The 24575-nt window shown below is 39.3% G+C and overlaps 1 protein-coding gene across 4 annotated transcripts in view; it reads left to right on the plus strand.

The window, feature by feature from the left end:
- The window catches only part of Rfx3 (regulatory factor X3), a 249052-nt gene extending 224988 nt beyond the window's left edge, over positions 1-24064 (plus strand). For 3 of the 4 annotated variants that reach the window (XM_041661035.1, XM_041661033.1, XM_041661036.1), the window contains 3 exons: positions 13816-13878; positions 14794-14836; positions 17070-24064. In XM_041661035.1, coding sequence (XP_041516969.1) covers positions 13816-13878; positions 14794-14836; positions 17070-17308 — 345 coding nt within the window. In that variant the 3' untranslated portion in view covers positions 17309-24064. The remainder of the gene's footprint in view (positions 1-13815; positions 13879-14793; positions 14837-17069) is intronic. The other variant, XM_041661034.1, reaches the window with a different exon arrangement.
- The last annotated feature ends 511 nt before the right edge of the window (positions 24065-24575 follow it).

The raw sequence follows: 24575 nt of genomic DNA on the forward strand, positions 1-24575 counted from the left end.
ATTATATGTACCCATATTAAAATAAATGAATAAATAAAACTTTGAAGAACATAAGACTTTAAAAAGTTTTGAAAGAAAAGCTGTTGAGTAGGAGACAAGAAAGACCAATACCAATGATAAAGCTAAGGACCAAGAAAAACAAAACAAAGAGTTAAATGTTTATTTTGTGGGCTCTCCCCTAGTCTTCAAGAAGGAAATGAATGGTTTTGCTTCAGAAGGGCTCTGATGATGGCAATGCTGGTTGACAATTTTTACTGTGCTGCAAGCATGGCTTTACACCCTTTGTGTATATAATAAAACACTTCACAATTTATTACAAACTGTTGAGATTAAGTTCCCCCTTTCCCTACTTTATCAGTGTACATCTGAGCCTAATGCAGAGGACATGGGTACAGGGATATTCAATGGTAACTAGTAAACCATGGAGACATTTTGCTAAAAAATAGTTTGATTTTCAAGTCCATGCTTCTGTCACTAACAATATGGGGTAAATTTTATTTCTAGAATGTCTAGGTAATAATAAATATGACTTATCCATACCTAGTGTCAGAAAGTGTTAATTCTTACAATAATACAAATGAGAATTAGTTAATATAATGAACAATAGGTACAAATGCTGAAATAATTCAGCTCATGCTCACTTTATTATATTGAATTGGGGTACTTTATACATTAGTAAAATACACCAGGTCAGACATAAAATCACAAAATACCCAAAGCAGTACAGATATTTATTTTTGATCTATGCATGTATGGTTAAGTTTTGAGGGTTTTTTGTTTGTTTGTTTTTTTTTTTCAAGATAAGAAAATAAGGGGAAATCACCTAGCGGTTAATGTTTGTTGTGCATGACTGAGGACCTGAGCTTAGATCCCTAGCACGCATGTGAAAACCAGGCACGGTTGTGTGCATCTGTCATCACAGAGCTGGGACACAGGAAAACAGAGTCTTCGGAGGCTCACTAGCAAGCCAGTCTAGCTGACCTGTGAGCTCTAGGTCAGTGAGAAACCTTGCTTGGAAAAATTAAGGTAGACAGCTCTTGAGCTGGCCTACATAAACTCACATGAACACACAGACACACACAGAGGAGGTGGGGGGGAGTTGTTGTAGATAAATGCTGCTAAATTGCTGTCTAATAAACATAAAATAAAAAGAAATCAAATCATTAAAAATACTTTAAACACCTTTGTAAATTCCACTGTAAACCACAAGAATTCTAATATTAGTAAAATGCACATCAAACAGTCCTTCTTAAATATTTTGTATGTGTGTGAGTGCTTTGCTTGTAAGGCTGTCTCTGTACCACATGTGTGCCTGGTGCCCAAGAAAGCCAAAAGAGAGGGTAGGTCCCCTGAGACTGGAGTTATAGATAGCTGTCAACTGTCATGTGGGGGCTGGAATGGAACCCAGGTCTTCTGGAGGAGCAGCCTGTGCCCTTAATGGCCTAGCCATCTCTCCAGCCCTGAATGTCAGTTATTTCTAACATCATTTGTAATATTAATCTTTTCCATTTGTTAGAGAATCCTTTGCAGTTTTCTGATATATACATTGTTGTATGATTGTGTTTAAATGCGTTTAAATGATATGTGTGAGATGGAGCAAGAACTGCTGTTGTTTTTAAATAATAGGCCAGACAATCTGGACTTTTCTTCAGTTTGGCCTTTAGCTGTCTAGATAATCCTCTTACCAGATGCCCAGTTGGAGTAAAACATTTCTTGCCTTAGGGCTCTAGACTCTGAAATGGATCTGCTCACTAGTGTATTGAACACTTTGCCAGACATCTCTTGTGTTCTAGATCTTTACCAGAGTGAACGGGATAATGCAAACAGATTCTTATTGTCACCATGTGGTTTATTCTGCATGGTCTTTGCTTCCCTTCATGTCTAAAGAACAAAGGCATGAGCTCATCACACTGCGAAGGTTTAGCTACCTCCTCACACGAGCCTGCAGCCAATATTAGCTCTACAAAATTCAAGTGAGATACACTATCAACACTGCCACATAATCATTGTAATAGAAATACTTAACTACATGAATAAGCTGTAAATGAATAAGATAAATTATAGCATAATGCAAAGATACATTAATAAAATATAGGTATAACAATAAGACATAAATTAGCTGCTGTAAAACCAGAGCTCTAAATGCGCATCCTAGTCTGTTTGCTCACTGTACCCTTACCCAGTCTGTAAGAAAATCCTTTTTTCTTGATTATACACCATTCAGTCCACAAAGAAAACCAAGGCTAATTTTCTCTATTCAACCTCCCATAGCACTATACTTTAGAAGCCTTTTAGCTAACACGCACTTTTGGCCTTAATCCTACTATCTTATTGAAAATGATTTTCATCTGTGGAAAGAAGATGGATAGTCAAGAAGCCTCCCCACCACACACCGCCACCTCATGGACTCCTCAGATGGCATCCTAAACTTACCCTCTCTCTGCCCTTAATTACTTCATACAAACTGCTGCTGGACATGGCAGAGTATGCATGCCTGTAACCCCAGAGCTTGTGAAGTAGAGGCAGGAAGAACAGAGGATCAAGCCAAGCCAGATCTGTATAACAAATTCAAGGCTAGCCTCTGCTGCATAAGACACTGTCTTGAGCATCATCTTTGCATGCCTGTCTTGACCCATCTCCAGCCACTCACCAAGCCTTCCCAATCTCAAATCGCTCATAGTATAGTCAGTATTGTCTTATGCAGACACAAAGCTAATTGTGATATCCCCTACATAAAGCTCCTCAGTAGATCACTCTTCTGTTAGTTAAGAAAGAAAATTCTCCCCTTGTACAAGAGGCATCTAAACCCTGGGCCTGGCTCTCCATCGGCCTCAGCCTCTCACTTCCCTTGCCCCTCTTACAACCATGCTAGCCTTTTGTGCCTTTCCATCATTAGACCACTACATAAGTGGTTTTCTTCCAGGAGCCCTCACACCACCTTTCATTGCCCATTCTAATTCCCACTGCATGGTTTAAATATCAGTTTCTTAGTGAGACCCAATCCTCACAGACTGTTATTCGAGCCTATTCTCTTTAGTCTGGACTTTCACTTTTCGTTCTAAAGCCTACACAATAGTGATTGCACAGTTCTCCATAGGATTTGTATAAGTGAAAAGTTGATGCCTGAAGATATCATGGAACTTTCAAGTCAAAGGAACTGAATTTGGGATGAGCCATGTTTCCCTGTGTTGAAAACTAGACTACTTCCTTCTGAAATTAGTTGACTCATTTACTTAACAACTCTATTATGATTTGACTATGACAGTAAACAAAAGGGATGTCTTCAGGGAGATTATATTGCAATAGGAGATGCATATTTATTAAGTGTCTGTAACTGTATAGCTATACATTCTTGGTGCTATCAATAAAGAGTCTAGGAAATTAGGGGGTGCTTGAAGAAAGGGGCAGTTACTCTTGCCTGGGAAGGCCATGAAAGCTTTTGCCAAGGAAATAATATTGAGATGAAAAATAAAATATTCTAAGAAGTTAGAGAATTTGGAAACCTGGTGTTAATCCCCAGAGACCCAGTGAAAAGTGACATCGAACAACTGAGATGGGGACTGTGACGGTCTGAAAGGAAATGGCCCCCACACTATTAGGAAGTGTTGCCTAGTTGGAGGAAGTGTGTCATTGGGGGTAAGCTTTGAGATTTCCTATGCTCAAACTATGTTCAATGTGGCACACAATTCACTTACTGTTGCCTGTGAACCAAGATGTAGAACTCTCAACTCCTTCTCCAGCACCATGTCCACCTGCATGCTGCCATGCCCCACCCTGAGGATAATGGACTAAACCTCTGAAACTCTAAGCTAGCCTCAATTAAATGTTCTTCTTTATAAGAATTGCCATAGTCACGGTGCCTCTTTACAACAATAGAAGACCTAACTGAGACAGGAATCATGGCCAGTGAGAAATTTTCTTGGGAAATCTGAGGTTCAGGTAGCAGAAATATCAGGTAAACACTGTCACATTCCACAGTGAAGAGGACTGGGGCCATGCAGGAGCCATAGATTTCAAGTGACTCCATCCCCCACAAACGCTGTGTTCGTTGTGCCAGTTCTGAAGTCAGACCCAGAGCTGTTGAGTAATCTCCCAAAGCCACATGGCTAGGAAAGTGTGGGTTGTGCTACTGTCTCCATGGCTGACGCTGCGCTCATTACTGCTCTGGGCTGCTGCGTGGGGTGGAAGGCAGGCGCTTCAGAGTCACTAGGGCAACTGGAGCACATTTGCTTTGTCTCTATTACTGCTTTCCTTGGGGCAGCAGGGAGGATTCAGACCGCTAACTTGGTCTGAGAAAAAGGAAAGCCTTTTAAAACAACAAGAAAAAACAAATCAGTGTATCTTTTCACTCATAGTAGCTCTGTAAATAAATCTTAAAACTAATGTTGCATTATTTGAGCAGGTAAGAGATCAACATGTTTTTCAACAAACACAGTAAATAGACAGAACCTATTTTTGAGCACATTAATATTCACCCTCAATGCGGTACTGTCGGTTGCTTCAGTAAGGACCACCACAAATTAGTCCGCCAGACAGAAGCTGCCACGCAGCCCCCTTAAGTCTCTTCCAGAATGGCGGTCTGCTACTAGATTGAGCTCTACTATGTCATTTGTAACATTAGCAATTGTAGACTTCCTTTTTTTTCCCTTTTTATTTTGTTGTTTAGTTGATTAATTTTTATTTTTGTTCTTTCCTACATGATAGAAAGCAGAATTTATTTTCAGTCAGAATTCATGAAATTTTCATGTTTATGTAAGTATTTTAAGTGTACCCATTGGTTTTCTGACAGTGATAAGATTTTAGGAGAGTACATAAGACAGATGCTTTACACCTGTCGCACACCTGTGAAACCTGATAAATTAAAATTTCAAAACCATAAAGTATTCCATGCAACTCTGACAAGGCAAATTGAGCAGAAAAATAGCCTTTTTGAAAAAAATTTTTTTGCTGTTTAGAATCTGTCTGGTAGTCTGTGGTGTGTGTGTGTGTGTGTGTGTGTGTGTGTGTATTACATCTTAAATACACACTTTATTAACATATTCACTGAATTTAAACAATTTGGGTTGCTTTGTAAAATGATTCTTCATGACAAGCATTTTATATTATGTATTTGAAATTAAGATATTTGACTTCTTTTTAATCATAACCATACCCAGATATTATTAGCTCTAAACCACTTCTATAGCCAACATTTTAAAAGTAAAATTAGAAAATATGACCTAGGCATGGTGTCACATACTTGTAATGTGGCATTTCAAACCTGAGGCAATGAATTGTGAGTTTGAGGTCAACCTAGGTTATGGTAATGAAATCCTAACTCAAAAATCTAAAAATAGAAACAAAGTGACTCTTTAATTGTCCAGTTTGAACATAAAATATGGAAAACAACCTATCTAATAATAACACCATCTGGAGAAGAATATTTCCTGGACTCATCAAAGTTAATCTATTCAGAATGAAGGGGAGGGAAGAAACTAAAAAGCAAAAGATTGGTAGGAATTCAGCTGGCAGACGTTGTAATCATGAAGTGAAAGGGTCCCCTTTGGAGGAAGGACAGCCGTGCACATAAGCATGGAAGCTAAAATCAACCAAAGACAACCGTGTCAGTGCACAGGATTCTAGGGCAGTTACGGGTACTCTGAACATATGCCGCTGGACCGGTAGACTTTCTTTAAAGACTATTTTTAAAAGGAATTGTATCACAAGTTGAAGTTTTTGCAGGGAAAAACACCTGTGTATAGCAGTAACTGAGAAATTATGGAATCCTGTCAAAGCTATGTTGTTATTTGTAACAAAGCTTGCTATCACTCATTGACATTTTAATTGAAGTCAGATCCTGTCACTTTGCTGGGTGTTGTAGATTCTCATTTACTACTACTCCAAACCTTGGAAGAGATGTATTAGTGTCACTTTTCACCACGAAGCCCAACAGGAGTGGAAAGTCACAAGGTAGAAATGGCAAGTGTTAAGGTTAAATCACAGAGTGCTCCAGCCACACTCCAGTAACCAAGGCTCATAACACCCGCTTAAATTTGCTATCATATAAACTGCTTTAATGGTTTTCTAAGTAGGAATTACAATATTAACCTTGTATCCATAGCATACAGCACCCAAACATAAATGTGTGCACATGCTCTTTCTCATGTAAGCCAGATGCCTACTATATAAGATTTTATCATTTTGTTCCAAGGCTTCTTTCTTGGGTTTTCATGGATGTCTCTTGGTCATCCTGCTTCCCTGTCCTTTCTTTTTCCTTAGATATTTAGAATATGCAAGCTAAATGCAGCATTAATTGAAGCAGTCTTGCAATTGGAAGGTCAAATGTATTAGAAAACAACAAATTATACCTTTCGCCTCCTTTGTATCCCCACCCACAAATACATCAGACCTAAATAAAATTTTTTATTTTGAGATTTTGTAGTTTGGTTTCAGCCCTAAGTCTGCTTTCCTGTATTAGCATAAGTTCAGACAACCTGAAAGGACATCATGAATGTGACACCCTGGAGAAGTCGTGGAAGAAACTGTTTTTAGGGCCCACCATCTGCCAGATTCCTAGGATTGACTCTTTGAAAGCTCTTCCATTGTCTCCCGCCTTTCTCCAGGCTTGCATTCTGCTCCTCTTCTCTTTGCATATGGTAGTATTGGCTATTTATTCCAGCCAGGAGAAGGGCTTAATTTTGTTTACAGCACGAGTCCAGGTGTAGTCACCACCTCCCCTCAGGATCTCCCCCATCAGCCTGCTTGCTATGTTCAGTCTCCTCTGCTGGCTACTAGCTACAACCTCTCCATCCCCTCCTCTATGCTCATAGAGAGAATCCCACAGAAAGTGTTGAAAAATAATCACTGAGGGAAATGCAAAAGAATAAAGAAAGGACTTCCTGTTGGCTCTCATGGCTCATAGATGAGATTCCTTACTCAGGAAAGTAAAGTGCCCAGACCAATTGTACCTTCTAAAATATTTTAGAGCCCCTCTCCACGGTGTTAGGTTTTTGTTTACATGCTTATACCTCAAAATCTGGAATGGGGAAAGGAATAAAAATAGAAATTCAAGATTACTTAAAACACCTCAACATCTGAACTAGTTATTGTAGACCCCACAGACGTCTGCAGCGTGCCTGTCCCTAGGTTGTTTAGAGAACTTTTGACCTGTGACTGCTTGGAGAAAGATGAAGCTGTGCCGGGTTCCTGGACATAGATTAGGCATGACAGTGCCACCTACTGACTTCTTTGATCCTGGGCCTACCCCAAGTGACCCTGGGAAGCTGATTTTGTTGTACTGTGGTTCTCTGTTGTAGAGAAGGTGGTGGTTGCTGGTCCCGCTAATAAGGTAAACTGCCCTTGTTCAATGTGGGAAAGGTCTTTGTGTTGTTTATTTCTCCAGTTTTGTAACAGGAACTTGCTTTGTGGCCTCCAGTTCATGGCACTCCTCCTGCCATGATTACAGATGTATACCAGATTTAGAGTGGGAAAGTTCTTTCCTTCGGGAAACTACTCTTTTCTCCTTTTCTTCATGCCATTGTTTAATAAAATACAGTGCTAAATATGTCAGGAAAGATGTTCTCAATAAGAATATGGGCCAAAAATGAAGCTAGCAAAAGCTCTACAAATCTAACTCACATTTGTCTTGAAGAGACCATGTTCCCATTCCTGCTCGATCTCATTGTCTTTCTGCGTCATTATTGCTGGTGTCGTGGTTTGAATGAAAATGGCCCCCACAGGCTCATAGGGAGAGGCATTATTTGAAAGGATTAGGATGTGTGGCTTCTTTGGAGAGAGTGTGTCATTTAAGTGGGTTTTGAGGTTTCGAATGCTCAAACCAAGATCAATGGCTCTGTCTCTGCCTGTGGAGCCAGATGTAGAACTCTCCGAGCCTGTAACGCTGTATACTTCACTACCTGCCTGCTCTCTGGTGACTGTGTTTTAGTGATTTTGAAACAGTGTGAAGATAAGTATGCTGCTGTATCCCCAGGGAACAAAGAGCCTGAATAGAAAAAGTTGCATCTTAAATACGCGAGTGCTTGGGGCCATATATGCACATTGCCAGGGCATCAGGCCAGCCCCAGAGAACAGCGTCTTTAGCAGTGTCAGAGTGAAAGCTGTCTTTATACAGAGAAAACGGACCGAAATCTTGATCCTGTGTTCTAGTTTCAGTGAAAACTATTAGAAAATATACAGAAAAGTGCACACATAGGAGAAAGCCACCAAGGATCCCAGTACTTTCCCAGTAAACATCAGTATTCCCAGCAGAATGAAGTTGGAAGTTACTGTAAATTAGCAGCTCCTCCCGCTGGTTGTGAACCTTGTACCAGTCAGTGCTAATTGCAGAATGGTTTCATGACCTTTGTTCTCATTTGGGAGATATTTTTAAAAAGTAATGCTCAGAACATCTTAAAATTCAAATTATAAACCATTTCTCTCCCCATCAAAAGCATCTGAAATAGTTGCCACTACCTAACCCTAGCCTTAGTTAACAAAGCACAAACCATCGACCATTGTTGAGCGTTATGTGGCTTGTAAAATTCAGACTGTTCCAAAATTCAACTGGCAGCAGAGTACTGAAAAGATTATGATTGACTCTGGAAGTTCTAAACCTGCATGCGAACAATCTCCCTACCTCGATGTGGGAAACTTTAAAGGGCCTTATTCCTTTGCTCGCCTCTCAGAGTGGAAGTAAATAAATTAGCCAAAACTCATCTGAGCTGTTCGCCATTTCCTGTTGCATGATCTCCACCTTCCCTGCAAACACTCAGCATATGTGCGTCCTGTCCCTGTACAGGACAGCCCTTCTCATGGCATTTGTTTACATAAAAATCTTAATAATTAAAAAAAAATCACTTCCAGCCCCCATCCTACATGGAATGTATAGTGTCAGCAACCTCAAGCCAAAGCCTAACAGACTGGGGTTGCTACAGCCCTCTTCAGCCGAGAGGTCTTCCTTTTGAGATCATCTTCCAATGGTTATGGAAGTTTAGGGTTCTATTCACAGTGATGGGAAACTGGGTGTGAAGACAGTTTGGCTTTGTCTCTGTTCTAGACCTTCGGGTAAATGTGCATATTTAATCTTGATGCTAACCCTGTCTGACTCGTAGATAAGGAAATCAGAAGTTCCAACAGTATAATTGGCCCAGAATCACATCGATTGCAGTGTCAGAATTGTGATTTAAATCCAGTCAAGCTGGTCCGTCTCCTGTGTGTTCTTGCTCTGCTGTGCCCGTCACTTTCAATTGGAATAGTTAAATAGTTCTACTTTCTCTTGCTCGAGTCCTAGTTTTGCCATCAGTAAAGGAAGTCTAAAGACAGTTTATTTATGGAACCATTCTGAGGGTTAAGTTGGTAAGGTGAAGGTGGAGTCATACAGTAAGGCCTTGTCTTCCAGTGAGTACCACCCCACATCACCGGCTGCAGCAACAAGGACCTTGTAAAGCTTGTTTGTGTTAGCACTGCCCTGTAATGCTGTGAGGTCTACACTGTCAGAGTCCGGCAGCCAGTGCCCTGTTGTTGTGAGGTAAATAGGGGAGATAGAGACACAGACAGACATATAGTAGTAAGTACTTGATCTCAGTTCCATTCCCATCCCTTTTGCATAAGTTTATAAACATTGAAATTCTATGCATTGCCCAAAAGTGTATTTGATTGTCTTTTATTAAGATTTAATTGGTTGTGTACTTATAATGTCAAGCAATGATTTGTATAATTAGACCATCACTTTTTGGTCCAACAAAAGTGAACTCAGGCGCTAAAATAAACAGAAAGAATAACAAAGCATAATGCAGTCTTTAATAATGCTGTATTGTAACAGAAAAAAATAGCCTACAGTCTTTGAATACTGAATCAAATAATCCATAGAATTACAAAGAATCCGGCAGCATTCTTTGGTATGTAGCCAAAGTGATAATCAGAGGCAAATTAATTCAGTGATTTGAAAAACATGACCAACAAAATAGAATGGAGAAATAAGTCAATTAGAAAGAAAATGCCAGTGTTAGGGAAGAGCATCAATATAATTAGGTTTAGACTGTCATAGCCAGGCTTGAATCCAATGTTAACTAATAGGAATGATTGAAAAGTTTCATACGTGATTGTAAAATGGCAGGAGTAAGGGAAGGAGTCCATACAGACTTTATATACAGACTGGGAAATGCATGGTACAACATGCCTATGATCTCAGCACTTGGAATGTAGAGCAGGTGGCAGAAAGTTCAAGGCCAACTTCGGATAAATAGCTCAAGACTGGCCTGCACCCTAGGCCAGCATGCCCTCATCCTGGGTCTGTGTGTAGGTTCCCCTGCAGTAACTGACTGCAACTCGTGGAGGAAGAAGCTTCGGTAACTGAAGCTTTTCTCACTCCATGGCCTGTCACCTGCTAAAGCTCAAGGTCAGTAGGAGTGCTTACCAGGGGTCTGCTCACATGCCAGCAACTGGGCATCTGACTGCATCCTCTGTGCAGTGTAGACCTCATGGAACCATGGGATGGTGCTAACAAACCAGGCTGTCCTATCCCTTACTGTGGAGCTTCAGTGTTAGAGTTGTGTCTAGACCCTCCCTGGATGAGGAACTTAAAGGTGTTCTCATCTTCAGCCACATACTTTTAACAATCTCAATTTTAGTTTCCCCTTCATTCTCCGAACTGACTACCTCGTGTTTGCATGGACAGTTCTCACCTCTGTGATCTTCTTGGGTACATGAAGCCTCTGCGTCCTGCAAAGAGCTACCCCTCAACTGCTTGGTGGCTCCCGGAGGCCTACTGAAGAGATGCCCTTGCCATACTGATCCGCTGGCCCTCACACTGCATAGCCATTATTCGTATCCCTGTGGACTGCCAGGCTGCCAGGGACTGCAGTGCTTAAATATACTCTTGGGCATCTGTGCCTCTCGGGGGGTTCAGTATTGGGACCTCTGGTTAGAATCTATACAGAAGTGGCTTCTCAGACTAAGTTTTTCTCTTCAAAGCAACAGAGCTAGTTGACGCAGACTCTGCCTCCATCCATGCCTTTTCTCTAATCCATGCTTGTTTTGACTTTACAGAATTTCCTGTTCATCTGCTTGACATAATTTTAATTCGTTTGCGCACTGAATGCCATGCATTTTCTACAAGAGCACTTTTTAAATCCCTTAATTTATATATTTATATTTCTTACAAAAATATGAGATTTCTATATCCCTCTCACTGCCCCCACCTCCAAAATCTCTTTCTTTCTCATAACTTTAAAATGAAAATACCTGGCCTCAAATGTAACATCACATGTTTACTAAGTGGTGGTAGTCAAATCAACTCACTCTTTTTTTGTGGTTATAGGATGGAATCCAGTTCCTCTGCCTTGACACATACTGAGTTTTGTTTGAGAGGCTAAAGTGAAAAAACGGGTGCATGTGTCTGTAAACATTCATTTCCTCTTCACAATGGGGATCAGACACCATGCTAAGGTTTGGAATGAATTGGTGGCAGAATAAAGTCCTCATGCTGTGGCACCAATGTTATAGTTCAAACACATACTAAATGAGCAGACAAGGTCAGCACTGCAGGTTCTGCAGAAGGCCCTGGGAAGGAAGCAGCTGGTCCAGTTATTGGGAGCGGTGGGGAATGAGGTACTTTAGGTAGAGCTTCTGGGAAAGGCTTCTTCAAGAAAGTATCTTCAGAAAGTGACCCATGAGGCCACACTTATTTGGAAGAAAACGTACTGGACCACTAATTAATGCACTCTGTGTATATGTACTGTCATATCAATGCATAGCAGCTCCTCTCTGCTCCAGTCCTTTCTACAGCAGAAAAACTCCACAAAAGAAGCTTCACCAATTTCTGCAACTAGAGGTTTACAAAACCCAGGCTTTCTCGTGAGTCCCCTTGTTCATTTCTGTTCACATCTTGTATTGCTTCCTTCTCTTCTGACCTGGTGAGGGTCCGTGTCTCCTCTTTGCTCTCCCATGTTTCTTTGTACCCTCTCAAGCCTTTCTACCACTTCTTTGATCGGCTGCTGAAACCTTAAACCCGTACAATTGATTTTTATTTGTCATTTTTGACCCAAAGGTTTCTTGGGCTGCCTCATTTTCCTGCTTGCCTACCTAGCCTTCATACCGGAAGCAACTTATAGTTACTTCCATAAGAGGATTTTCTAACTTGATCTGACTGATGCTGTGTGGGTCAGTGTTCAAAATGTGGTAGGTGCTCATTAAGTATTTATTCAATAACTGAACAGATGAACTGACGCTAATCTTACCCAGGCTACTATATATCATATGTGTGGACATGTATATTGCTCTCACAAATGAAATACACCTAAAAATTCCCTCTTTAGTCTATTAAAATCACTTCACTTCCTTATTGGATTCTTTGATTTCTCATCTATTGTCTTCTTTTGCTATGTGTGTACAACTTTGTCATTAATCCAGAGATAGCTGAGGACATTGGCAGTGTCTTTGCTGCTCTTTGTACATCATCCAGCCCGGAGAATTTTGAAAAGCAATCTGTGTGTGTGTGTGTGTGTGTGTGTGTGCATGTGCGCGTGTGCTATTTTGCTAATGACAGTAACAATAGGTGGTTTTGGGCTGGATGGCTTGTTTTCATCGTTACAAATAGTCAGACACATCCAAGTTAAGCAGAGTTTCTAAGAAAAACCTTTTTATGTAGTGATAAGTGTCTTTAAGGTTTTTAAATTAACAAATGCATTATAATTTGAACTACTATAATTCAAAACTTAAAAATATTTCAAAATATGATAGTTTTGAGTACCACTGAAATACTGCAAGTATCATGTGATGGAGTACACTCAAAAATTATGTGCATTAAAAATACTACAATTGCCATCAGGCTAGGTATATAAATTAGACATAAAACCAAGGAATCATGTTTATACTTAAGTTCCATCCATAATCATATGTTTTCAAATATTCTAATATTTGTAAAAAGTCTGAAATCTGAAACACTTTTGCTCCCAATCATTCAGATAAGGGATATACAAGCTATCCTCACCTTTTTATAAGCAGAGATGTGCTTAGAGTCATGACTGCCAGCTCATTTCAAGAACTACATCCTAAGAATTATTAAATGATAATATAATGATTCTGAATTTTGAATGTACTCTGTCTATAGTTCTAAATGTTTAACTAAGATCTAAGGTGGATAAATAATCCCTTTGAATATTTGTTGTTTGTTTTATATTCTGTGATTCAAAAACCATATATAATTTATACTTTAAATTTTATTTAAATGTACATAGGACCTTGGCCCATGCACTCAGGGTCTTCTTCAAAACAGCAGTTCAGTAGCTATGATTTGCTGCCCAGTAAGATACAACTATCAAGTAGTGGGGCAGCATCTCCAGCACATGGAGTAGGAGTTGCATGTTCAGGAGGCCCCTTCCCTTAGAAGCAGTCACCTGGAAAAGCTATGCATTTATTCCAGTAAAGCTGCTTAACGGTGGCTTAACGATGGAGTGGAATGCCTCTCCTTAATCTTCTTTTGTAATGCTAAGAACCACAAGGAGTAAAGGGATATATTATTATAAATACCCTGAACTATGACAAGGATGAATTTGATTTGAATATGGAACTCTTTATAAGGAAATAAAGTCCAAGACCAAATGTAGTGAACAGAGATATGGAGTCATAATTGGAAGTGAGCTGACAGTACGAACTTTCTGGAATTATGCACAAACTTACTCTGAAAGTGACTGTCAAAGAGGACTGCTCCAGAACCCTTACCTTAGAACAGAGGTATGCGCTCCCGAGGTAGCTTCTGTGGACAGAGTGTTTGTTTAAGTGGGGAAAGAAACAACATGTACGTGTTTGCAAAATAAGATCAGTTTTATTACTTTATAGACATTCCTTGTAGATGAAAAATATACTCCTATCATGGAACTCTTTATAAGCAAACTTCCGAATGTAAGTAGAATTTCTGTCTCATCCTTTTTAAGTCTGTTGAGAAATCTGAATTTCTAATAACTACTTTGAAAAAAATGCCGTGGAATCTTTTCTAAAAGCAGACGCCTTACGTTTCACTTTGCTTCTTTTGGATTAGCTTTGTACCTCTGCTAGTCAGTTTTTTATTTAGTGTATCTATCTTTGTTCCCCATGAGAGACTCAAAATGTACTTTCTTGCTGTTAAATTATCATCAAGCTATTGAACCAAAGTAGAAAGGAACATCTATGCCCGTGGCTATTAATTGTTCGACAGTGTTGAGAACTCTTGTTCACATTGCTTGTAGCAAATGCCTTTCCTTTCTTTAAAAAAAAAAAATGGAGCCTTTGTATCTTGGTAAATAAGAGTATCAATTAATTTAGAGAAGGCTCAGATTTTACAATGTGACCTAAAGACTGTTTCAGCTCTGGAGCTCCCATTGTGTCTGTCTCTCACTGATGAGAGTCCCCACAACTGCAAGGCTGTGGTCCAGCAGTGACGGTCCCAGCCAGACTCACTGGCCAAGCACGAGGAAAGGCGCTGCTGTATACTGTTTGACTGGGGCTTCCAAATGATTCCATCACACCCATCACCATCCAGGTCAGCCAGGCATCTTTCTTCATTGCTAAACTGAAATAAAAGTAAAATGGAGCATGGAAGCCAAAGAAAATTGTTATCCTTTCTCAAAGAGGTGAAGACAGCTCAATTGCAACATATTTTAAGCTTCAGACTTGACACATTTGATTGGAAAATTGTGTGGCCTTTCTAGTTAGGGAGCAAAATGGTCAGCAGGTCACACTTTTAAAAAGTCATGGGGTGGTGTTTTTACCACAGACTGATAGAAAGTTCTTTTATTCTGTCAAGTAATAACTATTGCACAAATGTCTGTTATTCTGCAGTTTGGTGATTTAAATGCTGTGTCTCCTGGAAATCTGGATAAAGGTAAGAACTGAGAACTTTGAAGGACTTTTTGACTGAGATCCTGTGAGAGGAAGCAGCATAGCTGCAGCACTGAGATCCTCTGGGATCCTCTAGTGTGCAGACCAGGAAGAAAGCAGCAGCTAGCTGCCTTGGGCATCCCTTGTGATGTTGCTGGGTGTTTCCTCATGTCTTCTTCATGTGAAATACACTGAATGCAGAAGATTGAATTTAAATGCAGTTCCAGACTTCTTTAAACTTCATCACAGAAGTTCACTATAAATAAAAAAATTATTGACCATGGCCATAATTCTGAACGAATATTCTAAAATTGGACCAGAGGGTTTTATTCAAAGCCAGGCAGGAAAAAGACCCCTTAGCTTACCCATTTACTAGTCAGCTAACTTCTCAATGGCAAAAGAACTCAGAGGTAGCAGTGATGTGTATTGTAAAACCACAGTGATCAGTAGTTCACTTGAGAGGGTAAATAGATTTCTATGATGGTATTGTCAGTCTAGTGTCTGCTGCCATGTGTACATGATGTGCCCTCCTGAATAACCTAATGGTCCATAAGACAATGCAGTACAAAGAGTAGAAGGGTCAAAGGTGAGTTGAGTAAGACTAGAACACATAAATCCAATCCAACTTTAACAGAACAATTCTTAAAATGACAACGCAGTTTTAAATCATGACATGTCTTTCAGGAAAGCAACACCACTATAATATAGCCATCTTCTTGCTTGGAACTTGAAGAATTGTTACAGGTATTGACTTTTCTAGGAAGAAGTACAGTTATACCTTCTTACTAGAGAGCCTCTAGAGAAACTGAGGTCAGAGGTAGGGCTTGGGAGTCTGCAAAAACATGCAGCACTGTTTCCGCAAATGTGCTGCCCCAAAATTTCCAGTGGCCCTCTGTGTCTGTCTGTATCGCCACTCTTTGGATATCCCTCTCTGACATGCTGTCTGCATCACCACTCTTTGGATATCCCTCTCTGACGCGCTGTTAGCACTGCTCTTGGCTTAATTTCCATTTTAGTACCAGAGCAGGAAAATGAGAAGGTTAGTCTCCCCCAGCATGTTACTGCTGCAGAGGTACAACCTGTGGAATTGCAGTGGTAACCTGAGAAAATTAAGTGGGTGATCACTTACCTCCACTCTTCTTCATAAAGTGAAGAATCAAAGAATTTGATCAACCCCAAGAGTACCTTACTATAGCTTTTGTGCAACAAAACTCAAGTGTGTTTCCAGAATGGGAGCACAACTGGCTATCGAAGTGCACTGAGGACCTGGAGAAAGGACTTGCTTTGTTGCTTGTCCTAAGGAACCCTCTCACTCAGAGATGGCAGGGTCAAGTCAGATAGATCTAAAACTCTGGAGTTTACTCAGACTGTTTTCTCAGAGCTATTTCTATTTGCAGCATGATGGGTAAAGGGACCCTTCATTCATCCCTTTCCTGGCCTGCCCATGGTGGAGCTACTACTGCCTCCTATATGAGTTTGATAGTTTTCCAGTTGAGTTTTTCAGTTCAGGAGAGTGGAGGCCAGAATTTGTGATCTGCCATCATCTTTTTGATGGGGTCCAGCTGGTTCTATTTACTCTTTCTTAACCCTGGGACTTCCCTTGGCTACAAGTGGAGCATGAAGTTTTGTGGGGTTTTCCCACAAAAAAAAAAATGAGTTATATCAGTGTAATAAAATTTGGGAGCAAAACTGAATAATATATATGTTTAATTTCCAGAAACAAATTACAAGTATTTACAGAATTAATGCTTCCAGCAAAGATGTCCTTTGTGCATGTTTAAAATCTCCCATTACCCCTTCATTAGTTTGCTTTTTCTTAGCATATGAATTAAGAATTTATTGAGTTTGATGTTTGCTGTCTGTAGGGCAATAGTTACACAGTAGTTAGACGGTGAGTCATAGTGTGGTAGTGGTTCTGTGGAGCAGCACAGGCCTCATCTACATTAAGTCAGCAAACATTTGTGCATGCCCCCCCCCATAAGATCAGTATTATATGCCAAAAAGACTACATTATGATGGCACAAGTTATGCTATTATTCAATACAGAAATTTTACATAAAATTCCAAACGTCTGAAAGAATTGTGGCTGTCTCACTGTAGCACTGAAGGGAATGAAATCCCACGAGAGGAAAGCCTACAAGTTTCCTCCCCTAGGGAAAGCCGAGGTTTCTCAGTGAGCTGTTATACTCGGGTGATCCTGAAACATGCATTGATGTCTTCTGGTGGTGTTTGTGCAGATGAAGGCAGTGAAGTAGAAAGTGAGATGGATGAAGACCTGGATGATTCTTCAGAGCCTCAGGCCAAAAGAGAGAAAACAGAGCTGAGCCAGGCGTTCCCAGTGGGCTGCATGCAGCCAGTCCTGGAGAGTGGTGTGCAGCCCAGCCTCCTGAGCCCCGTGCACAGCGAGCACATCGTCACGAGCACGCAGACGATCCGGCAGTGCAGCGCCACGGGCAACACCTACACGGCAGTCTAACAGCACGAAACAGTGTCTCCAGCTTACTTTACCCTGGGCTTAAGCTGAAATTTTAACAAGCCTAAAGGTTGACTGTTGTCAAAAGTCTGTCTGTGTTGAACATTACCTTTTTGGAGTTGTGAGATGGAATGGGTGTATGTGTTTTTCCAGGTTTTTTTTTTTTAACACAAATTATTTGCCTTTTAATAATAGGAGTTTCTCCCCCACTCCCCCTTAGTTTCAGGTGTCAAGAAGGATTTTTACAACTCGTAATGTCATTGTTTTTGTTTTCTCATACTTAAAAAGTAATTTACATTTTGTAGCTTAAAAATATTTTATTGTTGATTGTTAGTCTTGGTGTACGATTTTATGTGTAAGTTTTTTAATTAGATGCACTTCTGTGAAATATCAAAAGAAATGAATTTCTTTGATTTACACTGGAGGCATGCCCATTTGGCAGCAGATGCATCAAATTTGCTTCTGGAAGGTGCTTTTCATTGGACAGAACCATAAGACACTATTTTGATAACATTTTGGAGTATGGAGAGAACACAGAGCGTTTTTATTATAATGATAGAGGGTTGGGAAGGTCATCTATTTTTCTCTGAAAAAAAAATTGAGCTGTGCATTTATCAGTTCAGGGTAAATGACAGAATGGCAAGAGATTATGCTAATATGTACATAATTTGTGTACATAACTATTAAACCATGTTAACAATGCAAGCTTCCGTTAGACATTGACTTTTAACTATTATTTACATACCAATTCCTCTGTTTAAAGACTACTGATTCTGTATTGGGACCACTGCACAGATGCATTCTGCTGTTAAGTGGGGCTGTTATAGTTAGATACTGAAGCTGAAAAATGACTTGACTTTTTTTTTTAAGTGTACATGCTACTTATACTGAGCTGGACATACAGGAAACTATTCCATTTGGATGACTTTCTTTTATTCCAGGTCTTTTTTCTAATAGTAGTTCAATATGCTGCTATTATAAAAAAAATGTATAGAATGCAAGGAATGTAGCGACCTGCATATTGTTATTTCCTGGTTTCTAAAGTACATGGATTTAAATTTTACACAGAACCTGAAGGCAGTGTGACTGGCACACCTCACTGTTGCTGACCCCGATTCTGTAGGATTTGGATAGGTGGCTGGATGGACCATTGCCATTGAAGAATGTACATCAGGGATCATCGTACCTCGGCTATTACATGGTGCCTTAAAACAGAACTGAGCTAAGGTTTAGTAAGGTTTATTTTGTTCGCGAATAACTCTTCAACCCATTTGGTAAAGTGTGCCTGTCGTGCTCAGACTCCTGAAGTAAGGACAGGCCGCATGTTCTTCAAGGGGAATTGAGGGGAAAATGAAGCAACACAAAGAGACAAAAACTTCAGTTTCTCTCTGAGTGACTGGGAGTGGACTTGTCTATGTTTTATCCTTGGAGCTGAATATCACTTGATTATAAATCAGATTGCTAAGGGTGTGGACTAACAGGCTAGTTTTCATACAAACATGTTACATAAAGGTCATATGTTGTAGACCATTCTTATCTAGTCACAATTCTGGAAAGCTAACAGAATGAGCAGATACTTATTGAAGTGCATCTTTTCAGTCTACATGTCTGTCTGTGTGTCTGTGTGTCTCTGTATACACATGCACACATGCGCACGCACTCACCCATGCATGCACGCACACACATGGAGCAGGAGTCTGCTACAGTCAGAAGGTGAGACCCTAAAGAGCACAGGCTCATCTTGTTTTATTTTGCATGAAAACCAAGGTTCTTTTCAGAACTCAAATTAACAACAACAACAAAATAGGACACATTCTTTTGTTTAAGTAACTATAAAAATAAATCAGTGAAAGTCAATAAGTAAGGAAATCAATAAAGCTAAAAAAGAAAAGGAAAGCACAAAACAATGTTTAGATCACTACTGAGGCCTGTATTAAAATGAAGACTTCATCTTTCCAGTTGAGTTGGGTGAGCAGTGTGGTTAAGGAGATAAGGCTGCACCAATCTGGAAAGTTAAAAATAACAAATGGCTTATCAGGAAACACAGTGTATTGAAATTGTTATTGCCTAATTGTCTCAAACTTCAGAAGATCAACAGCATTTCTTACATTAAAATGTCATAAACATAGCTTTTAGTGGGTTCTGATTTTGTATCGAGGAACTTACTCACACTTGTCTTCACTGGCATCCAAGCATGACTTCATTTACTGAAGATTCCCAAAGGCAATGAATTTGTAAACCCCTCCCCTGCATAATCCATCATAAGCTCCAAAAGACCATGGATCTACTTCATTGTGAGTTAGAGAATGTTTACACATAAAATTTAAATCATCACATAGCTCTCTTCATTTTATTTCTCCCTCCTGAGGTCTTTCAGTTTCCTGTCTCTACCTGTCATCAACAGATGGCGTCGTGTCTGTATTGGACCAAATGTATTTACTGGTGTCACTGTGTTTACTGGTTTATTTTTTTTAATGTATTTGTATCACTGCTTCATTTAATTTAATGTTGGAGATACTTGTATCATGAAAGGAATCTGCTAACAATGGATAGATCATCAGAGTGAGGGACTGAGTGGCCCTCCAGAATTCCACATTTCTTCCACTTGTTCATGGTTTATTCTAAATTAGGACAGAGTAGATATTAATAAGCCTTGTTATGATTGGAATTGACTCAAAAATATTCTGAAATCTTCTATAAATATTTAGAAACATTAATCCTATTACACTAGTGTAGCTAGTTCTAACCAGTGCACACAACAGAACACCAATGGCTTATGACACTTCTAGCTATTTGTAGTACACACTTGGACACACATCAATTTTGGATTTGAATTGTGAAATATATTAGACAACAAAACAGTAATTCATATGCAGGCATAAGCTAGAACAATCACATGTGTTGTAGTCATTTAAGATTTGTTTCCATTTTCCATTCCCAGAAACTGACTTTTCTAAAAATCTGCATTACATTGAGACTTCATTGTGGACTTACTGACACAATACAGATTTTAAGGACTTCTGGTATTTCTTGACATTGGAATCAAATGATAGTCCTGAAATACATGAGTGCAAACCAAGTGCTACACTTCCGGTGAGGAAAAGGGAAGGGAGGTGCATGAGCTGTTGGTACATTTCAGAAGAGCTATCTCCATGTAATACAATCGAATATTATAGGAATTGTTTAATATTAGCAAACACTTGGAGAATTATAGCCAAAAGATTTGCACTTCCAAAACCATTGAACAATGAGTGGAATGGGTGAACCTTCTCCTGGGAACACAGGGCCCAGTTTTTGATGTTTTATTTCCTTTGGATACCAAGTTACTAAGGATTTGCATCCAAATCATGTCTGGATTGACTGTGTGAGTCTTACTGCCTTTTCAGAAATCTGCGTTCCTTTTCGTGATTTCCCTTGTACTGTATAGCACGGTTCATGCACCTCTCTTTAGATGGTGTACTTTAAAAACAGAGGTAAAATACACAGATGGTTTTCGCGCTGCATACATAAAGTTAGTAGTGTGCAACATTAACTGCCTTTGATTTGTAGTAGATGTGCAGAATTGAGCACGTTCTTGCAGAATGCTGGAGATGTCAATCAGGAGTGAGTACTGCTTCCATGCTGTCCTCATGGGCCTTTTTACATGGACACACTCTCTAGAAGTGCTTAATGCATTTTCAGTTTTTAAAAGATTATTATTATTATTATTTGAAATGTCTAAAATAATGCTGTGCTTGCAACATCGATGTAAAAACAACCAAGTGTGTGACTGTGATGGTCCTCATTGCGTGGACACAGTAAAAAGTCAAAACCTGGACTAGTCACATTTGTACACAAGGTGAGGCAGTGGTTATCTGTAACAGATTGACTTTGTCATAACCTCCCTCTCCCCAAATTCTTTTGAGCAAATCAAACCATCCAGAAATGAAAATCAGAACTCTCTGATATCATGTCAGAGTATGGGGGAGGAGGGCTGGCATGCAGTGTTGTTGAACACCGGGCTGTGACTGGGTCAGAGCAAACTCCATGTCCACGGTAGAGCAAACCCCTTAACAGAACCCTAGTATTTCTGCGAGTCTGGTGATTTTTATAAGACTGGAATTGAAGCATTAATTCGGTGCTGAGTTCTAGTCTTAGAAAAGCCCTTTGCTGTAATGCCTTGTATTAACCCTTTGAGCGTTGTAAGATATACAATGGGGGATAAAAGCCTTTCAGATCATTTATTTAGACTTAAAAAAGTAAAATAGCCTCTATATCCAAATGTCTAATTACACTGTTTTTTAAAGGGGGGGTCAGAAAAGAAAGTGTCTCCATGCCGAACACTTGCATTTTATATACAACTCTTAATTTTACTTCAAGAGGGCTTGATATATTTATTCCCAAATATTCACTGCCATCTAAGTAAGTGTACTGTTTACAGAAGACAAAAATCAGCTTTTCTAGCATCACGTGACTCTCTAGAAAAGGAGGACACAGACATTGGCCTGTGCAGGCCTATGTTGTAACTGATTTCTGCACACTGGAGGTACCTGATTGCCTTTAAAAGGTATAATAAAGTAAAGGGTTACATTTCTTCTTTTTTCCCAAAACAGAAGATCTCATTTATTTAGCTTTAGAAAGTACAAATGTAAGTGGAGCCTTAGGAAGAAATGAGTTCCTTTAAACAGAACTGAACTTGGGATAGTTAGGTCTTTGAAGTTGCATCTGTCATAAAATACTGTTTGGAAATTCTTACGGGGCATCATTGTATCTGTGCTCCAATGCATTAATACTAATAAGTCAGAGAGAGACAGAGTGGCGAGCAAGGCAGTCCCTTGCTCTGAGCTCTTCTGTCGGGAGATGCTGTGACTACTGCTTCAGATATCTCTGAATGTCATTCTGCATACAACATTGCTGATTTCTCTGAGGGAACTTCTGGACAGTTGATCTGGTCCTCCCCCGTTGACAGACCACAGAGCAGTGTTGTCTGCTTATGTGCCCGCACTGCCCTTGCTGGGCACAAACGGGAGTGTAACCTATTCCGATGTCTGCTTATGTGCCCGCACTGCCCTTGCTGGGCACAAACGGGAGTGTAACCTATTCCGATGTCTGCTGACATCCGTAGCATAGTGCAAGTGTCCGCACGTTGCTGTTTAGGCAGTTGAGGAAGTCAGACCATGCAAATTACTCGTGTGTCAACATGCAATCCTCAAAGGGTTTTCCTTTAGCTCTCTTCTTTTGACTCTTCATGATGATTTACTGTAAATGCTTCTCAGTTTGCATGCCTTGCCCATTGCTGCTAGTGATTTTATGTGCCAGTAGACCTGAGTTTAGTTTACCAATTTTACTTAAATAGTAAAAGCCGCTTACAAAGTGACTGCCTAGGATCAATTCTCCTTTTGTTTAAAGGGATTGGTGATATGTCTTCTTAAAAGAAATATTTTGTCTCTTTTATTTGGTTCTGATATTTGAATCTTTTCCCCTTCTTTCCTTTGTTTTCTTTCTTTCTTTTTTTTAAATAAAGTATGACGTTGGGATTGGAAGCCCTGAGTAATGAAATATTTGGTAAGAATCATTTATGTAGTTCAGTAATGATGATAACAAATCTCCGTGAGAAGTTTGATTTTGGGGAGGAAAGCAAAAATGAAACTCTGATTGACTTTTGATGACCAAGTAAATTTTCCTGGAGTAAATTAGCATTTCTGAGCAAACGATTGCCTTGTTTTAGCCTACCATACGCAATTTTCTCTGAGCCGCTAAGGAAGGTATTAAATTCTATTTGTTTAAAAAGCATCTTCTGTACCAAAGCAGATTCTCTTCTCTGCTCATCTCCGTCATCGATTGGGCCTATGGTGGCGACCAATGCGTTGGCTCCAGAAACTTAAGTGAGTGCCTTGAGAACACTTGGGAATTTGTGCCTGAGGTGGGAAACTTTTAATTAGGTTAATTGTAGCGCTTACCAATCAGTGACTCCACTTATCACTCAGGGCTTTCGTACCTTCTAGGTAAAACTTCTTTCGTTGTGGTTTTTTTTTTTAATACTGTATTTTTTTTTAAGTGCCATCATTTAAACTTCACTTAGTAAGTGGCAGATTACATTCTTCAGTCCCACAAGCACACAACATAGTAACACTAGGAGATATTTGAGCATTTATTTTACAATCGACTGAATATATTATGTAAATGAGGTAAGCAACTTTTGTAGAGATTGTATGTGTGAGATAATGTAATGTTCTTTTCCAGTTTTTGGACTACAGTTGAATAAACTTTTTAATTATTTAAAAACATCTTTACCGAATAACATGTGATGGTTTTTTGTATAATGTATTTGATTTTGTAAATACGTATTTCCTGATGTGATTTTTGTGAGAAACGCTAAATCTTTTAGTATACCATGTCCTCTCAAGATTGGCAGGAGCTAAATACTAGTTTGTGGGCGATTTGTATTGTGTACTGTACAATAACTGGGGAACTTTTATAATTATAAAAATATATATTAACTTTTAGTGTGTTGTTTAAACAAATGACTGGAACATACTAAAGATATTAGTAGGATTTTTTCTGAATATTTCAGACTTGAACTCAGGCTAGCTTTCTTGTGTTTTTCAAAACAAAATGGTGTCTTGTCTTTTAAAAATCAATAAATTTGTTTCCTTGTTACAAACATTTGAAATGGCTTGTCTTTCCCCCCAATCATTGTCAGGAAGCATATATCACACCACCTCCCCTAGAAGGGACTCCATGTCATTCATTAGCTTAGAAACAAAATTAAGTTGTTTTCCTTCTTTGTGTCAAATGAAATTGGCAATATTTACACATGAACAGCACAAAAAGAGAAAACAAAATTATAGGCCCAGCAGGGGACAAATCTTACTCTCAGAGAAGATTAGTGATTGAGTGCTGTTTGATTTTAGACGCTGTCAGCATTCCCATTGTAGATCCAGATTTCTGCATGTTCATAATGTGTTTGTTTTATGTCATTTCACATTGATATTTGGCATTCAAGTTCCTTGCTTAAATTGAAATAGCTTTATTAAAATTCATTTTAATGCACTTAAGAAGACACCCTGCCCATCTTTTTCTTTGAATATGTGCAGAAACATTTTCTTGGATGTATATTTGTGGGTGATGAATGAAAACGATCATGTAATCGCTGCCATCAGAAAGGTCAAAATTACTTTTTTTTTTTTTTTACCTTTTGGACATTTGGTTGTTTTCAGATCAGAGTATCTAGAGTCTTCTAAAGTGGGGAATAGCCAACTTTGAGGGTTTCTATAAAAGAGAAATAAAA

The sequence above is a fragment of the Microtus oregoni genome, unplaced genomic scaffold, assembly GCF_018167655.1.
Source record: "Microtus oregoni isolate MIOR12 unplaced genomic scaffold, Mior012 000012F_ref0000307, whole genome shotgun sequence".
NCBI classification, from domain to species: Eukaryota; Metazoa; Chordata; class Mammalia; order Rodentia; family Cricetidae; genus Microtus; species Microtus oregoni.